This window comes from Bos indicus, chromosome 1 (assembly GCF_029378745.1).
Source record: "Bos indicus isolate NIAB-ARS_2022 breed Sahiwal x Tharparkar chromosome 1, NIAB-ARS_B.indTharparkar_mat_pri_1.0, whole genome shotgun sequence".
Taxonomy (NCBI): domain Eukaryota; kingdom Metazoa; phylum Chordata; class Mammalia; order Artiodactyla; family Bovidae; genus Bos; species Bos indicus.
The window spans coordinates 127,575,901-127,594,628 of NC_091760.1; the positions used below are offsets into that span (position 1 = coordinate 127,575,901).

Consider the following 18,728-nt stretch of genomic DNA (forward strand, 5'->3'; position numbering starts at 1 on the left):
ATTCTATTAGGATAATATAAAGTGAAAAGTGTTAGCCACTAATTCATGTCCGACTCCTTGCAACCCCATGGTCCATAGCCTGCCAGGCTCCTCTGTCCATAGAATTTTCCTGGCAACAATACTGTAGTTGCCATTTCCTTCTCCAGGGAATCTTCCTGACCAAGGGATTGAAGCCACTTCTCCAGCATTGGCAGGTGGATTCTTTACCGCTGAGCCACCAGGGAAGCCCACTGGGATAATACGGGCTAGTGATAAAAACACAGATTCTGGAACCAGTCTGCCTGGATTTTCATCCTGCTTTTCATTCCCTGGTGTTTTAAAGTTGGGCAGGTGTCTTAGCTCAGGCTGCCTTAACAACATACCATAGATTGAGTAGCTTAAACAACAGGAATGCATTTTCTCAGTATCTCAGAAATGTATTTCTACAGTTCTGAAGGCTGGAAATTCTAAGACATCAGCGTCAGTGTCTGGTGAGGGCTTTCGTGGGGTTGCAGATGACTACAGACACTGTGTCCTCACATGGCCTTTTCTCAGCACATATAGGAGTGCCAGGGTAGGAGGAGACACACACACACACACACACACACACACACACACATACAGAGATGTCTTTCCCTTCTTAAAAGTTCATCATTTCCATAGGATAGAACATATACATTAATTTGGGGGGAACACAATTTAGTCCATAGCAATACTTAGCCTCTTATGTCTATGTTTCCTCAGCTTAAAAAAAAAGAGTTAATGATAACAGAGAAGGGTTTTGTGAGGATTAAATGAGTTAATACACGTAAAGCTCTTAGAAGAGAATTTGGCACATAGTGTTATACAAAGTTTATCATGGTTACTGACCATGTTTCAGCAGGCTTCTAATAGGGAATTCTACCTTCTCAAAAAAATGATCAAAATGTATATAAATTAGCATTAACCAGGATTTCTCAACCCCAGTGCTATGGGGCCCCATAATCCTCTGTTGTAAGGGACTGTCCTGTGCTCTGTTGAATGGTTAGCAGCATCCCTGGCTTCTACCCACTACATCCCAGTAGCATCCCTGATCCTAGCTGTGACAACTGCAAATGTCTCCGGACATTGACAAATGTCCCATTGCTATAAATCTATCAAGGACATAGAAGCAGGTACTTGAATTTACAGTTATATATATATATATATATATATATATATATATATATATATGACCAGGAATAGGACTGCAGGATCACATGACAACTATATGGGGCTTCCCGTGTGGTGCAAGTGGTAAAAAACCTGCCTGCCAATGAAGGAGATGGAAGAGATGTGGGTCAGGAAGATCATCTGGAGGAGGGCATGGCAACCCACTCCAGTGTTCTTGCCTGAAGAATCCCACGGACAGAGGAGCCTGGTGGGCTACAGCTCTTTGGTTGCAAAGAGTCAGAGATGACTGAAGCAATTTGGCAGCATAAAATAAATAAATAAATAAATATATATATATATATATATATATATGCTGCTAAGTGGCTTCAGTCGTGTCCGACTCTGTGCGACCCCAGAGACAGCAGCCCACCAGGCTCCCCCGTCCCTGGGATTCTCCAGGCAAGAACTGGAGTGGGTTGCCATTTCCTTCTCCAATGCATGAAAGTGAAAAGTGAAAGTGAAGTCGCTCAGTCGTGTCCAACTCCTAGCGACCCCATGGACTGCAGCCCACCAGGCTCCTCCATCCATGGGATTTTCCAGGCAAGAGTACTGGAGTGGGGTGCCATTGCCTTCTCCAATATATATATATATAATGGACTATTGCTGAACCATAAAAAGAATGAAATCGTGCCATTTACAGCAACATGGGTGGACCTAGAGACTATCATGTTAAGTGAAGTCAATCAGAAAGAAAAAAGCAAATACTATACAATATTACTTATATGTATTAATAGAATCTAAAATACAGCACAAATGAATGTATCTATGAAACAGAAACTGGCTCACAGACATAGAGAACAGGCTTGTGCTTGCCAAGGGTAGGTGGGGTGGGGAAGGAATGGAGTGGGAGTTTGGCATTGGCAGATGCAAACTATTATACATAGAATGGATAAACAACAAGCTCCTACTGTATAGCACAGTAAAATACATATGATTTACGTGAGAAACCATAATGGAAAAGTATATAAGCATATCATCTTAGTCGCTCGGTCATGTCCGACTCTTTCCTACCCCATGAACTGCAGCCTGCCGTGTTCCTCTGTCCATGGAATTTTCCAGGCAAGAATACTGGAGTGGGTTGCCATTTCCTTCTCCCAGGGCTCTTCCTGACCCAGGGATCGAACCTAGGTCTCCTGCACTGTAGGCAGACTCTTTACCGTCTGAGCCACCTGAGCCACCTTTACCGTCTGAGCCACCTTTCATGCGTGCGTGCGTGCGTGCGTGCGTGTGTGTGTGTGTGTGTATGACTGAATCATTTTGCTATAATAGTAGAAATTATCACAACACAGTAAATCAACTATACTTCAAAAAGAACATATTTTTAAAATGTTTAATTCTTTCTTTTTTGCCAAGGATAATATTTATTAGTAAAATAAGGCTCATGTTCAACATTCTAGTTTCCAGAGATAATCTTTTAAAGGGAAGGTGGAAGGACACTTAAAACAGAATTGAATATACCTAAGGCTCCCATGGAAAGACCTAATGGAAAGACCCATTCTGATGGAAAGACCTTATAAAATGGATGGTCTACACCACCACTGTCCAACAGAACTTTCTTGCATGAGGGAAATGTTCTGTTTGTGATATCCGGTATGGAAGCCATCATCTACATGTGACTGCTGGGTGCTTGAAATGTGGCTGGTATAACTAAAGGACTGAATTTAAAGTTTTACTTTAATTAATTTAAATTTATTGGCTAGCAGCTACATTATTTTTTTTTACAGCCTTTTATTTTTAATTGGGGGATCATTACTTTATAATATTGTGATAGCTTTCTGCCATGCACCAACACGAATCAGTCATAGGTATATATGTGTCCCCTCCCTCCTGAACGTCTCGCCCACCTCCCTCCCCATCCCACCTCTCTAGGTTGTCACAGGGCACTGGCTTTGGGCTCCCTTTGTCATACAGCCAATTCACACAGGCTATCTACTTTACATATGGTAGTATGTATGTTTCAATGCTACTCTCTCAATCATCCCACCTTCTTTCTCCCCAGCTGTATCCAAAAGCCTGTTCTTTGCATCTCCACTGCTGCCCTGTGGATAGGCTCATCAGTACCATCTTTCTTGATTTCATACATATGCATTAATATACAATATTTGTCTTTCTTTCTGACTTCACATTGTATAATAGGCTCTAAGTTCCTCCACCTCATTAGAACCAACTCAAATGCATTCCTTTTTATAGCTGAATAATATTGTATTGTATATATGTAACGTAACTTCCCTATCCATTCATCTGTCAATGGACATCTAGGCTGCTTCCATGTCTTAGCTATTGTAAATAATGCTGCAGTGAACATGTGTCTTATTCAATTATGAAAAAGACATAATTGGTTATAAGGTAAGGTTATAAGGCCAGTAGTGGGGTTGCTGCATCATATGGTTGTTTTACTCCTAGTGTTTTAAGGAATAGCCATACCGTTCTCCATTGTGGCTGTATCAGTTTGCATTCCCACCAACAGTGCAAAAGGGTTCTCTTTTCTCCACGCCCTCTCCAGCATTGATTGTGGACTTTCTGATGATGGCCACTCTGACAGATAATACCTCATTGTAGTTTTGATTTGTATTTCTCTGATAACGAGCAATGCTGAGCATCTTTTCTGCTTATTGGCCATCCGTATGTCTTTGGAGAAACGTCTGTTTAGGTCTTCTGCCCACTTTTTGATTGGTTGTTTGTTTTTCTGGTATTGAACTTCATGAGCTGCTTGTATATTCTGGAGTTTACGTATTTGTCAATTGTTTTATTTGCTATTATTTTCTCCCGTTCTGAGGTTTGCCTTTTCACCTTGCTTATAGTTTCCTTCACTGTGCAAAAGCTTTTAAGTATAATTGTGTCCCCTTACACTAGTATGTGTATTGCTGTGGTTTATGTCAGAGTGTTTTGCCTATGTTTTCCCTGAAGTTTTATAGTTTCTGGTCCTACATTTAGGTTGTTAATCCATCTTGAATTTATTTTTGTGTATAGTGTTAGGAAGTGTTCTAATTTCATTCTTTTACATGTAGCTGCCTAGTTTTCCCCGGAGAAGGCAATGGCACCCCACTCCAGTACTCTTGCCTGGAGAATCCCAGGGACAGCGGAGCCTGGTGGGCTGCCGTCTATGGGGTCGCACAGAGTCGGACACGACTGACGCGACTTAGCAGCAGCAGCAGCCTAGTTTTCCCAGCACCACTTATTGAAGAGACTGTCTTTCTGCAGTGTATATTTTTGCCTCATTTGTCAAAGATAAGGAGACCATAGGTGCGTGGATCTATCTCTGGAATTTCTATCTTGTTCCATTGTTCTATATTTCTATTTTTATGCTAGTATCATACTGTCTTGATGACTGTAGTAGCGACACTACTAAACAGCGCAGATCTATACCTTCAAGAAAGAAATGATTTCACATGCTTTCTTCCTTAAGGGAGTCTGATTCGCCCATGGGCAGGCCCCCCTTCTCCCCTTACCTTACATAGAAGGATACTACCAGGCAAATATGAGGGTGTGTGCAGTGTTGATAGAACCGAAGGCGATGTCTTTTTGGAGATTTTTTTGTGTGTGTGACTGAAAACTATAGACTGCTTCATGTATTGGCATGTCATTCTTGCTCAGTGGCCATACTAATCTTCTCTGTATCATTTTTTGGAATCCTGGATGTAGGAACTGAAGATATGGACGGCTGACTGTACTGTATATGTTGCGAGAGAATGTGTTCTGTCCCTTCTAATTCCTAGAGCACTGAGTGTCTCTTAGATGGTACATTACATTCTACTACACAATGCTGTTGTAAATCTAACATTCCCTAACAGACCTGCCACCTCTGAAGAGGGAAAATTTTGTATTTGTATTTGTATTCAAATTCCTTCTATTGGTATGCCAAGCAAGAAATAATAAAATTTTATTATAAATATGTAATGTTATTCCCAAGTGGAACAGTGGTAAAGAATCTGCCTGCCAATGCAGGAGATGCAAGAGACTGGGTTGGGAAGATCCCCTGGAGGAGGAAATGGCAACCCATTCCAGTATTCTTGCCTGGAAAATTACATGGACAGAGGAGCCTGGCGGGCTACAGTCCATGGGGTTGAAAAGAGTTGGACACGACTGAGTGCGCACACACATTTACAATGTTATATATAACTTTTTATAAAAGTAGAGAAATAGCAGAGTAGGAATTAGCATTGTAGGGTTTAATGTACAATAAAGGTCTAAGAATTGCTATTATAACAACCACACAAAGCTTGTTTTACGCTATGTATTATTTGGATTTATAAAGTCACATCCATGGTGGTCTGGCAAGAATTATGATTATTCTATTACACTAAAATTTTGGGATAAAGAATTTAGTTATATTTTCTTTGTAAGTCCCAATAAGTTAAGACAGTAGGCATCTTCTTACAGGCTAGGATAAAATTCAACTGGCATAGAACATTTCATCTGTGCTAAAATAGTTCCATTTTTTTTTTTTTTTCTTGGCCAAGGTGAGTTAGTAGCATGCGGGATCTTAGTTCCCCAATCAGGGATGATACTCGAGCCCCTCAGATTGGAAGCTTGGAGTCTTAACATTGGACAACCAGGGAAGTCCCAGTTCCAAAATTTTTACCTAAGATTGTCATCTGGGTATTTTTTCCTAACTCTTCTCCCTGCCCATCTGCTACACACATCCTATTTTGAGAATCTTTCTGGGAGATCCCATTGTTACTGATGAAATGTGCTTTTCAGATGTGTTGAGGTGGTTAAAAAATAAAAGGTTGAAAACCATTCTTCTAAAAACCCATGTTGACAGTTCCTTACACGTTGTAGGGACATGCAAACGTCAGGATTCTTACAAGAAGCAAACAATAAACCTTTCTGAAAGGCCATTCTCTGATTAAGGCAGAGATCGGCAATGGCAGTAGTGACCTACTGGGTTGGCTAAAATTTCCTTCAGGTTTTTCGTAACATCTTGCAGAAAAATCTGAAGGAAGCTTTTGGCCAATCCAATACAAAGATGGCTACCATTTATTGAGTGTGTACTCTTGTTTCAGGCATTGTTCTAGGCAGTTAACATCACTAATTCATTTAATCTTCATAGCGGCTCTATGAGGTAGGTAATATTGTTATTCTATTTTAGGTGAGGAAATAGGCACAAAGAAGTTAAGGACTTTGTGCAATATCACACAGATGCAGCTACAATTCCAAGCCAGGCTGAGTGGCTTCAAAACAGGCGGTCTTACTACTATGCTGCGTGGCAGCTACAGCCACTCAGGAAGGCTTGTTTCCAGCCAACCTAGGAAAAGCAGCTTGAGTTTCAACCGTTGACTCAGGTTTAACAAATGCATGGGCAAGAGAAAGTATCAGATTGATCCTAAAGCTTATTCCTAGAAAATCTAGGAAGATGAAAACTGAGAGCAATCAAAAAAGATACATTTTTCTAAATGTGTGGATACGCCCCAAATCAAGTGGTTGAAAAATATACTGCTTGATAACAGAGAACAGATTTGTGGTTGCCAAGGGGGAGATGTGAGGGAGGGATGAACTGGGAGTTTGGGATTAGCAGATGCAAATTATTAAACATAGAATGGATAAACAACAAGGTCCTATGCATCACAGGGAACTTTATATGGGCTTCCCTGGTGGCCCAGAGGTAATCTGCCTGCAATGCAGGAGACCTGAGTTTGATCCCTGGGTTGGGAATAACCCCTGGAGAAGGGAATGGCAACACTCTATTATTTTTGCCTGGAGAATTCCAAGGACAGTGGTGCCTGGTGGGCTACAGTCCACTGGGTTGCAGAGTCCGACACAACTGAGTGACTACTACTTTCATACACAAAACTGAATCACTTTCCTGTACAGCAGAAATTAACTGCTGCTACTGCTACTGCTAAGTCGCTTCAGTCGTGTCCGACTCTGTGCGACCCCATAGACGGCAGCCCACCAGGCTCCTGTCTCTGGGATTCTCCAGGCAAGAACACTGGAGTGGGTTGCCAATTCCTTCTCCAATGCATGAAAGTGAAAAATGAAAGTGAAGTTGCTCAGTCATGTCCGACTCCTAGCGACCCCATGGAGCCTACCAGGCTCCTCTGTCCATGGGATTTTTCAGGCAAGAGTACTAGAGTGGGGTGCCATCGGACAACATTGTAAATCAACTGTAATTCAATAAAAAATTTTAAATGTACTGCTATATTCATATCTGTAAGGTCTGATGAAATATTTCTGAGATGGGAAACCTAAAATTAAAGAGAGCTCAACATTTACAAAACCTTTTAATATAAAATCTAGAAATCTTGACGTGAATGATTAGAAAAAAATTTAACAGGCAAGTCATGAAGGTCTCATTACCATCCTCCACAAAAACTCACAGCGCTACAAGAAATCTGTTTATAACAATTTTTCCTCAGAATACTTTTATTCAGAAGTTAGGAATGTTTTGCCCCATAACTAAAAGCACAGTATTTTTTAAAGTTCCACTTCTGTTAAAGCATCTTCCAGAAATCACTAAAATGAAGTAACAGCAGCACTTACCATGCACTAGGAGCTGTTTTCAGTTTTACATTTGTATTAACACATTTGGTCTTCAGTCCTCAAAACGATCTGGTGAGGGAGGTATCGTTATTGTTATCTACATTGTACATGAGGAAACTTAAGTAAAGGGAGAAGCAACTTGTTCAAGGTCACACAAGAAAATGTTGGCACTGGGATGCAAATCCAGGTGTTCTGGCACTAGAGTTTCAGCTCTCAGGCTTTAAACTCAGTATCAACATGTAGAGAAAAGACTTCCTGAAGGCATATTTTTGCTGAACAAAACCTGACCGTGGTAGAAATGGAATGACATAAAGATGGCTATAGAGGAACCATTATGTAAGCTTTTCTCACGTATTTTGTTATACCATTCAAACATCCAATACAGAAATAACTTACATTTATTTGTATTTAATTCTAGTTTTCCTTACATCCAAATCAGTGATATTTTTAAAAATAAGGATTCACTAAAGTAAACATGGAATTTTTCTTTCTTTTCAGAGTATTACTCAAAGATAGCCCTTGGCAATATTCTAAAAAGCAACAAAGCATTGTTTTAATATTTCCTTTCTTATCAGATGTCTACTAAACTTCTAAAGGAACACTTAAAACACTTTTCTCTGATTCTAAAAGCTTTCTATATTAGTGTCACTTAAATAATTTAAGGCTTATTCTTTAAGCCTAAAGTGAATATTCACCATCACATGTATCCTAGGTATTGCACACTAATTTAATAGTGGTTCACACCTTTAGAGATGAGGGCACGGATCAGTAAGATTTGGCTCTATGTAGAATAGCAGCTATTCAAGATTCTGAATCCTATATATTTAAAACAATGTATTTTCTGTGTCATATTAGCATGTTTCTCCAAAATAGTGGCAGCAAAGTATACATCGCAATCGCCGGTACAAGCACTGAAACCAGTGTCCCCCCAGACAGCCACTGCTACCTCTAGAGGGGATGGTTTGGAAATGTTTTCTTTGGATGGCACCACTGGTGTTTGGTGAGTGGAGGCCAGAGAAGTGTGGTACCTTGTAATGTAGAGTCTCACAGGAAGAAACATAGTTCAACATCCTACATGACTTTCAAATGTCCACTCATGTAGTTGAAAAATCTGATTATCTGTGGCTAGAACCTGATTTCTTTCTACATGTAGACACAAAGCACAGTTCTGCCTAGCTTTAAAATCCACTGAAGTTACCAAATATGCAGTTAAAATGTAAATCAAGATTGTACATTGGTTTTGTTCAGAACTTTACTAGCACAATCCACCATTTTGGGAGGAAAACGTCTTATCAGTGGAAAAGCTCCTCACCTTTCTGAGTAACAGCGGTCTACATTGTTGCTGTCTTCCTGCAGCGATTACACACACACACACCACACACACACACCACACACACACACACTCACCAGCCTACTTCATTACGTCTTCTGGTGTAATTGTGTCTAAGAATTTACATACTGAAAAAGAAATGAATTATACTTTCATTTCTACTTTATATTACAATTCAATTATTACTATATACATTTTAATTATGTGTGGAGACATTTACGTTAGTTTACTGCAGGAGAGTAAAGAGGACATATTTTATTAAAAAGCAAGTAATAGGTTTGGTAGGATGATATCTTCTTAGATGTCAGCTGTAATACAAGAATACAACTTGCAGAGATAGAAAATTAAATAGCCCAAGCTCACAGATGTGTTTCCAATACACTGCTGCTGCTAAGTCACTTCAGTCATGTCCGACTGTGTGACCCCAGAGACGGCGTCCCTTAGTGAAGTAAAATTCAACATTGTTTAACCAAATGGAAAGAAAAACCTGTTCACTGCTTAACTTCTGCACTGGAACTCATGTCACAGTGTGCCCTTTCTGATGAAACAACGTATATTCAACCTTCAGATGGCTATGCAGATGAGCTGGTATCACCCCAGATGGGTAGGATCAGGGCTGCATTGTCCCAGTCCCTCCTCCTCTTCTACTCTCAGATGCTGATGTGGAATAGAAACAGAGCTTTGTTAGGAGGTGGGCTGAGGTTTTGCTGTGTGGAAAATCAACTTATTACCACCATTCTCCAGATTTCATTTACATACTGTCATACAGACTGAAATAACAACATTCTTACTAAACATTCTTACTATTTCTCTCTTCATTGCAGAGCCAAATATTTGGTTCACATTTTATAGACACCACCTTTTAAGAAGGGAAAAGAGAAGCTAAAATAGCTTACTGCACAATAAGAAACACATTCAATTGGTCCAAACATCAACAAAGTACAAACATAGTTGTATATTGTAATTAATTCTTTCAGTAGCTAATTGTGAAAAAAATAATAAAGCAAAATTTACAAGAAATCTAACACACAGTAAGTAAGTTGAAAGCATACAGAATTCTAATTTTTAATTATTATACTTTTAATATTCTTTTATGTATCCACATTCCTTAGACTCAAAAAGATTCAGACTGGCAAACTCCACAACTGCACAAGTGAATGATTAAGATTTCAAGATTTTAGTTGGCTAAATGCATAGCAATAGCCTATGTTATGAAAAAGTTCAAAATGAACTTGTGGCTTCTAAATTATCCTAAGATATTTCCATTGAATGTGAATTGATAAAATTTAAGTATTTTCTTACATTTATGTTTGTAGGTAATAAAGTTATTAATAATTTTATTATTACCAAAGAAAGAACAAATGAATATTTTTTCAAATTAACCAAAAGCATTCACTTGCCAAATTAGTTTAAGTTGAAAGTTGAGCATAAACTTGCAATAATGACAATTCAAATGAGGTAAACAGAATAAACCATTTATTAAAACATCATGTGTTAAAGTTAACTTTTTGACCCAATGTGACAATGGTAAACATTTCCCCCTAAAACACAGGTAAATTATAACACAATACAACCAGAAGCTGAAAAGACTTCTGTCCTTTACCACTCCCTAGGTGAGTGCAGATCTAGGTTTTCTTGAAGAGTCAAGAGAGAGAGGATTATAAAGACACTCGAAATCCCATATACCCAAAGGTTAAATTTTATTTACCCTGTTCCCTGGTCCAAACTTAAAATTATATCAAATAAAAATTTCATTAATTATCCTCCCCCCTGCCAAAAATAAATATTAGGAACACATTAAGGATAAGAACTGGGTTTTAAACTGTACTTTATTTGTTACTATAACATTGTCTTTTAAAAAAATTGATCAACCATAAGCATGCAAAAAATTCTCTTCTGAACGGAACCGCTTCAATCACTCCTTGGATATCGGTAAGTAAATTATGAAGGTTGTTCAATTTATAGTCCTCTCCTTTATAGCACTTCTAAGCAGTGTGTGAGACACATACCACAGAGGTAGGAAAGACCATCCTTAATAAATTATCTTAATTGTAGAGAATTTCTGAAAATAAAACTGAAAAAGGCCAAACCATGCCTTTGATGAGTCCCAGAAGACCACAGATCCATCTCCTATTCGAAGACTTAGACCCCTGGAGAGTTCTAGCCTCTGTAGGGCACCTGATAACAAGATCCACCAGGGCTCCAAACAACTGACTGCTTGAAGAACACCTTCGGCTGCTCTCACTTCCCGATTCTCTGGACCACCCAGTCCTGCTGGCAGAGAGGGCAGCGATTGTTCTGTTTCACCCACAAGGACATGCAGCAGTTGTGGAAGGAATGATTACATTCTCCCCAGACCACTTGGAAAAAAAAAAAAAGAATATCTGACATTACATATTTCAATTTAACTTACTGAACTCAAAATTCTATTTTGTTATGTAATAATTATGGTTCATAATCTTAAAGATGGTTAACTGGCCAAAATAAATTTTTTTTAGTCATAAAGAAAAAGAACCTTACATATAGAAATTACACTTTAAAAAATGAGGTAAGGGAACTTCCCTGGTGGTCCAGTGGCTAAGACTCTGCGCTCCCAATGTAGGGGGCCCGGGGTTCAATCCCTGTTCAGGGAACTAGATTCCGCATGCCACAACGGTGCAGTCAAATGAAAAAAACAATGAGGTAAGGCACCATGCTCGGAAACCTGACATCACTGTTGGAATCTGAGGATGCTGTGGTGGCTTCCCACTCCTACATAGCTCCACATGCTGTCAGTCTTTCTCACGTTGGGAGATTAAAAGACCTGTGTACGTGTACTAAGTCGGTTCACTTGTATTTGACTCCTTGCAACCCTATGGACTGTAGCCTGCCAAGCTCCTCTGTCCATGGGATTCTCCAGGCAAGAATAGTGGAGTGGATTTCCAGGCCCTTATCCAAGGGATCTTTCAGACTCAGGGATGGAACCCACATCTCTTGTGCCTCCTGCACTGGCAGGCAGGTTCTTTACTAGCACCACCAGGGAAGCCCTAAAAGATGAGTCTTCCTTAGATCCCAAACCACTCCACTCAGGCACTGACCTTGGAGACCTTTTGGGCCTTTAAGTTAGTTTATTGAAAAATGTCCTCCTGATTTTTAAATTTTCTTTCTTTATTTTTGGTTGTGCTGGGTCTTTGTTGCTGCTTGGGCTTTTTCTCTAATTGTGTCGAGCAAAGGCTACTCTCTAGTTGCGATGCGTGGGCTTCTCATTGCCATGGTTTCTCTTGTTACAGAGCACGGGCTCTAGGTGTTCGGGCTTCCGTATCTGCGGTTCCCGGGCTCCAGAGCACAGGCTCAGTAGTTGTGGCACATGGGCTTAGTTGCTCCACGGCACGTGGGATCCTGCCGGACCAGGTATCAAACATTGTCTTCTGCACTGGCAGGGGGATTTCTTACCACTGAGCCACCAGTGAAGACCCTCCTGAGTTTTATCTACTAAGATATAATGAGTTTTAAATGTTTTCAGCTCATAGCAGGCTATTATAAATAGGTGGCATGCTTCTAAAAAACATTAATAGTGGTACCTCTGAACTGTTTCTTTCCTTGGACTGCAAGGAGATCCAACCAGTCCATTCTAAAGGAGATCAGCCCTGGGATTTCTTTGGAAGGAATGATGCTAAAGCTGAAACTCCAGTCCTTTGGCCACCTCATGCGAAGAGTTGACTCATTGGAAAAGACTCTGATGCTGGGAGGGATTGGGGGCAGGAGGAGAAGGGGACGACAGAGGATGAGATGGCTGGATGCCATCACTGACTCGATGGACGTGAGTCTGAGTGAACTCTGGGAGTTGGTAATGGACAGGGAGGCCTGGTGTGCTGCGATTCATGGGGTCGCAAAGAGTCGGACACGACTGAGCGACTGATCTGATCTGAACTGTTTTCTGGAAGTGGTGATGATCTGTGTTAAGTCATTCATAGGCAGTGCAGTTCCTCATGTGACAAACAGAATGGAATTTTCAAAGTGGTTGGCTTTGAAAGACAGGGCTGTTTCAAGAAAAGAAGGGCCTCTCTATGATCAAAGAAAGCTGGCCTACCCCTCACAATCCTCAATTAAATTAATATTTTTAAAACAGCATCAAAGAAAAAATTTAAATCAAGGGAAATCACCCATAATACGGAATACAACCTCAAACATGGGCTTCATTTGTCCCTTGCTTGACCAACTTAGCTATATAACAGAACAATGAAAAAGAAAAAAAAAACCTTTTAATGAAAATTGGTTGTGGGGGTTGGAAGCTAGGGGGACTCATTTTAAGTCTTTCAGAAGAAAGAAACAGGATTTGATTAAAACTACATGAATCATTCAGAAGCTGTATGTAAACCATATAAACAAAAGTACAAAGTTAATCTTTCATTCCAGGAAAATCTTTATATACTTTTATATAGCAATCTTAGAAGTGATGACCTCAAGAGCTAGAGCATAAAAATCTGAGTTGCTTACAATATTTAACCTAAGACAACTTTTTTTTTTCCCCTAAGACAACTACTGTAGTACCACATGTAAGTAAAATTTAACAGATTTCTATCTATAAACTACATCCAAAGGAATCTGGAGATTTAGAACTGTTTTCACCTTAGTAGAAAAGTTAAATACTGGATCATAAAAGAGTACTGAAAACTGAAATGCTTTGTTAGAATAAAATCCTGACTGACCAAAACTAACCTGTAACATACTCAAAATTTAAAGGATGTTTTGGCAAATTCCTTATTTTATATTTTTCTTAATAGAAGAAAATATATTTCTTTTTTGATTATTAAAACATTTACCATGCCCATGTCTACAATATATAATCAATTCTTCTGAATTACAAGCAATTAAAGGACTTACAGATAATCCTTTTAAAACCCTTTGAGAACCAACACATTTTATATTAATAATGAATCGCTGCTTTACAGTTTATTTTTGTGTATTGATAAAGCCAATCTTAATTGCAAATTCAAACATCCCCACTGAGAGAAAACCTTCAGTTGAAAAAGCAGGAGAACAAAATTACAACATACCAACACAATCCTCTTGTTTGTTTTCAGCTTGACATCTAAGACAGGCATCTGAAAGCAAACAAACAGCAATTCTCATTCTGATGCTCAGAATGCAATTTTTAAAACCCCACATACTTTAAAGTCAAATAAAAGGCCCAAAGGGTTAGAGATGCAGATTAAAAGACTCATACTATTAATTTCTCATCTGAACATAACTGCTTAAAGATGAGTCAAGTACAAGGCACTCTACTAATTTACTTATGACCAGGAGCAATTTCACAAGGGTTACTGACCCTCTATTTTTACAAGCGCTGATGAAAAGATGTCCTGACAGTGGATGTAACCTCTAGAGAAAAATATGCTATATTCCGCTATATTACTCACTGGACACATGCACACGTATCAATTTTACGCATAGTTTATTTTCAAGACATCCTTTAAAATAAGCCACACATATATATTGGTATTTGCTTACATATATATAGAAACTCTAGAAGAATATTCAAGAAACTAATAATAAAGTTCACCTGGGAGGAGATGGACTGGGAAGGGGTTTTTCACTGCATACTTTCTCAAGTTTTTAAGTTGTGACTGTACAACCTACATAAAAATCAAATTTAAAAAAACCCTAAATATTAGGTTTCTCTCTTATTTTTTCTTTTTTAAGGAAATGCTCCCTTTACAAATAATCTGAGCCTAATGCATTTACCCAACAACGGTAAAGTATTTTAGTAAATTACCTGGGAGTAAATATGAGGAATGGGAACCAAAAGGATATACTAGACATTTTCAAAATTCAGGCTGTACTACCATTTGCTTGATGAAGAAGGTAATATAGAATATTTTAGGAACCAAAGAAATGGACTCATTCACTAGCTGACAGCAGTCAAAGTTGGGTGAAAGGAAGTTCAAACTAACAGAAAAAAAATAGATTTTAATATAAATTAGAGAAAAATTCTATAAAAATAGAAACAGGATAGAGTTGAAGCCTGCTTCTTTTCTTCCACTGGATATAGCTCAGGCATTTGTTTGGTCCTCTCTGCATGCTCTTACCCTTAAAAAAACACACCACCCTGGCCTCTTCAGTGTGGATTAAAAACAACCACTGCCTCCTGAGGCTTTCTTCAATTTCACAGTTACTGAGTACCTACCCTGTGCAAAGAGTAATGCCCGGGGGGCCACCAAAATGACCAAGTCTGGGTCCCTGGTCTCACCAGTAAATGGGAAAGCAGATAGGTAAACAATTAAATATCACAAAGATCATGATATAAAGGGGAAGACATGCCTCTGGTTCTGTGCAGTCACAGAATTAGAGTTCATGATCCCAACTGTCTCTTTTACAAGTTAGGAAAACAAGGCTCCAGAAGGTTATGTCAAACGTCCAAGTTAACGGATAGCTGTGGAAGGTTACTCTGGCTCTTTATCCCTTCACAGTGCAAGCAAACCTAGTCCCCTCTTCCTCACTGGTGCTTGCTAGCTGCTCCTTTCACAATAAAGTCGGCAGAGTGGAAACCAAGGAAGAGTGTGTTAACTATATTAGAATGGGCTGACTGGCAACTCTTAGATCAAGAAGTTATAACAAATCATTTAGGTGTATGAGATGAATTCAAATATCAAGGACACGGGATTAAGTGGGCTTTTTATAGAATCTAGAAGTCTCTGAATTATGCCTACAGCTTTGATTTAGATTCACTATCAACAACTGACCTGAACAGATAAAAATTCCTAAAGTTTCAGATGAAAGAAAACATTTTTTTTTGATGATGTTCTTAATATCTAGAACAGCGCATTTCTAAGGAGTACAGTAACACCTTTTAGAATGATGCCAGAAAACAAACTTCCTTCTGCTGTCACCTGACCACTAAATGGATTTTAACACCTCATAAACAAAATAGAGAGGTCTAGCCCAGAATACTTTCCTGAACCCAAAGTACAGCTGTTGTAAATCTGAAACATTAATCCACAGTAGCCAAATACTTGTTATAATTAGAAAGTTAATGTGAGAAGTGAGTCATTTATAGCCCATACTTTGACTTACCTTAAATATCCCAGTAAAGTTTATTTCTTGCAAACTTTCAACCATTATATTTTGCATTTCTACCTAATTTAAAAGTTTTCTTTGGGGAGAAAAATAAAATGCTCTTTTAGGAAAATTATTTTAAACTAAAAAAGAAAAAAATCCCACAAACTGGAAGTTATGATTCTAGCTTTCAAGAAAGGGTTAGGGCAAGGGGGCTGTATTGCAGGCCCATAAACTAAGTACCTAAAAACCCGATACACAAAATAAGTGGATCACATCTGAAATCTAGTTCTTTTAAAAAGTAAAAAAAAATTTGAATCCCATAGTTGCAAATTCTCTTTATAACAAATTCCTACGAATACATAACATAAGCACATACCACAGAGAGAGTAAATTGTGAAATCTCTTATTTCTGCTAGGTCTGAATTTTCAATGCTCAAGAAGGGAAAGCAACTTCTAAGTTATTTTCTCCAACTGTCTCATTTTTCAGTGCAAGACACAAAGTTTTCAAACTACAGAAGCCTCAGTTTTCTCCAACTACCTTCAAGAAATGACATTTAAGACGCTCTTAAATGCTGTAGTTTTAAATGCCCTATTTAAAAATATAACGTGCATTTAAACAGCAACTCTGTTTTAAGGTCGTCTAAGATCTTAAAACAGAGACCATATAAAACACAACGAGATGAAGCTGTTCTGAAATGCTTCATTTGGTCCAATATTTTTATTAAAAATATCATAGAAAGAAGTAACAAGTCTGCAAAAGAGGGCTTTCCATAAAGGCCGGACTTGAGGACACTACCCTTCTCCAGGAAATGGCATGCTAGGATGGGGAGTGGCCAGTAAAGAGATGAAGCTTCATGTCTCTGAATAAAAGGGTTTACATTCTTCTAGTTCAAGCGAACCGAGCGCTATCTGACCAATCTTGAATCATCCAGGTTTAAAAGCCAGCAGAACAGTAGCCAATCCAGAAAGGGGACGGCTAGGAACTCTCTTCTTCCCTGAGCCTCTCCAGAGCACGACTAGTGGTCATTTTGGGGGAAGATGACTCCAGAGCATCACTTTGATGTGTGACCAGAACCATCAGACTGACCCGCTGACTCAGGGCCTTGACCTTGACCTCTGTGTGGTTTGCTTTCGGAAAAGGGTGCCGTCGCTGGCCACACAAACCGAAGTGGTTCCTCTCAGCTCCCGTTAAATCATCTACTTTTATTGTCGTGATCACACCGATCACTACTGGAAATGACCTTGTTTAATCGTCCTGCCTGCTACTCCTTTTTTGCCCCCAGAATACCCGTCCCCGGCACAGGGCGCCTGCTGAACGACCCCTCGGCCCCTGGCAGCGGCCGCAGCCCTCGGATCAGCGGCAGCTCGGCGTGGCCCGCGGTCTCCCGGGGCCGGGGCAGGGCGATCCCGCCCTTACTCCTCCCGGAACGGTCTCTCGGAGGCTTGGTCCTTCAAGGCCCTACGCCCGATGCCGGGCCTGCGGAGGCCGCAGCACAGCCGGGGCCTCGCGTGCTGCGCTTACCCATCACCTGGACCCTGCAGATGGCGCACGTATCGCACTCCACGTCCCAGCTCCACATGGCCACCGCGTTCCACTTCTTGAGAGAGAACATTTTGTCGCCGCCCGACTTGGATCCTGCGCTCCCCGAGTGAGAGGACAGGGCGCAAGGTTCCTCACCGTCTTCCACGTCGGCCATAGCGGCGGCGCGGAGCCGGCGACGGAGACGTTGAGTCGTGGGAGGCGGGCGGCTATGGCGGCTCCGTGGGGCCGTCCGACGGGCCACAGCGCCGCCCGCAGGCCGCGGGTCGCCGCGGGGGTCTAGGACGGGGGAGCGCCCGCGATTGGCTGGCGCGGCCCAGTGACATCACCGTACGCCGGCACCAGCGGCTTCCCGGTGTGCTGGTTCCCGGTACTCGCGTCCCCAACGCCCGGCCAGCTCAGCGGGCTGAGAGACCCCGGGCCGACCCTGCGCGGTGGAAACACGTGTCCTGTTTTATGTCTTCATGACACCGCTTTTAGAAGTTGTCTTGTTGATATATTCGTCCCTCTCAAATGTAAACGCCCTGGGAGCGGGGACTATTTCTTGATCATCGCCTTCGTTTAAGAAATGCAGCCTCGGGAAGGGACAGTTATTTGTTGAGTGAATGAATGACGAGCTAGAAATCTGGTTCAACGGTTCTCAAATATTTTGGTCTCGGGACCCCTTTACACTTAAAAATTACTTAAGGACATTTAAGAACTTTTGTTTGTGTAGGATGGATGTGTACATATACACGCTTATACATATGTATTTCCTTTTTAAGAAAATGGGAAACATTTGAATATATTAATTCACTTCAAAACAGTAAGAAATCCATTACAAGTTATCCTTAGAATACCAATATTGTACACTCACAAGAGAGAATGAAGAAAAATAGCTATGAGTGCTGTGCTGTGCTTAGTCTCTCAGTCGTGTCCGACTCTTTGCAGATCCCATGGACTGTGTAGCCCGTCAGGCTTATCTGTCCATAGGATTCTCCAGGGAAGAATACTGGAGTGGGTAGCCATTCCCTTCTCCAGGGGATCTTCCCAACCCAGGAACTGAACCGGGGTCTTCTGCATTACAGGCTGATTGTTTACCAGCTGAGCTACCAGGGAAGCTCATAGCTATGAATACTGTTATGTAAATAGTTTTGACGTTGTTGGTCCCCTGAAAGGATTCCAGGA

The 18,728-nt window shown here is 40.4% G+C and overlaps 1 protein-coding gene and 1 pseudogene across 2 annotated transcripts; both read right to left on the reverse strand.

The window, feature by feature from the left end:
- Positions 1 to 4,719: 4,719 nt before the first annotated feature.
- LOC139185293 (U6 spliceosomal RNA) lies at positions 4,720 to 4,814 on the reverse strand (annotated as a pseudogene).
- Positions 4,815 to 10,794: 5,980 nt separating this feature from the next.
- RNF7 (ring finger protein 7) lies at positions 10,795 to 17,818 on the reverse strand. 2 transcript variants are annotated; one of them, XM_019961552.2, is made up of 3 exons: positions 17,551 to 17,818; positions 14,020 to 14,067; positions 10,795 to 11,343 (listed from the first exon to the last, which is right to left on the reverse strand). In XM_019961552.2, exons 1-3 carry the CDS (start codon positions 17,716 to 17,718, stop codon positions 11,287 to 11,289), a joined length of 273 nt encoding a protein of 90 aa, XP_019817111.1. In that variant the 5' UTR covers positions 17,719 to 17,818; the 3' UTR covers positions 10,795 to 11,286. The 2 variants fall into 2 exon arrangements, with proteins under 2 accessions (XP_019817111.1, XP_019817103.1); XM_019961544.2 differs by having other exon boundaries at positions 17,544 to 17,810.
- Between the last annotated feature and the right edge of the window lie 910 nt (positions 17,819 to 18,728).

Excerpts from the sequence above, each read along its gene's own strand:
- RNF7 (XM_019961544.2), bottom strand. The coding sequence starts at position 17,718 with ATGGCCGACGTGGAAGACGGTGAGGAACCTTGCGCCCTGTCCTCTCAC. Across the intron at positions 14,068-17,543 it reads CTGCAGGGTCCAGGTGATGG|ATGCCTGTCTTAGATGTCAA; the intron begins GTAAGCGCAGCA and ends GTTTGCTTTCAG. Across the intron at positions 11,344-14,019 it reads CAAACAAGAGGATTGTGTTG|TGGTCTGGGGAGAATGTAAT; the intron begins GTATGTTGTAAT and ends TTTTTTTCCAAG.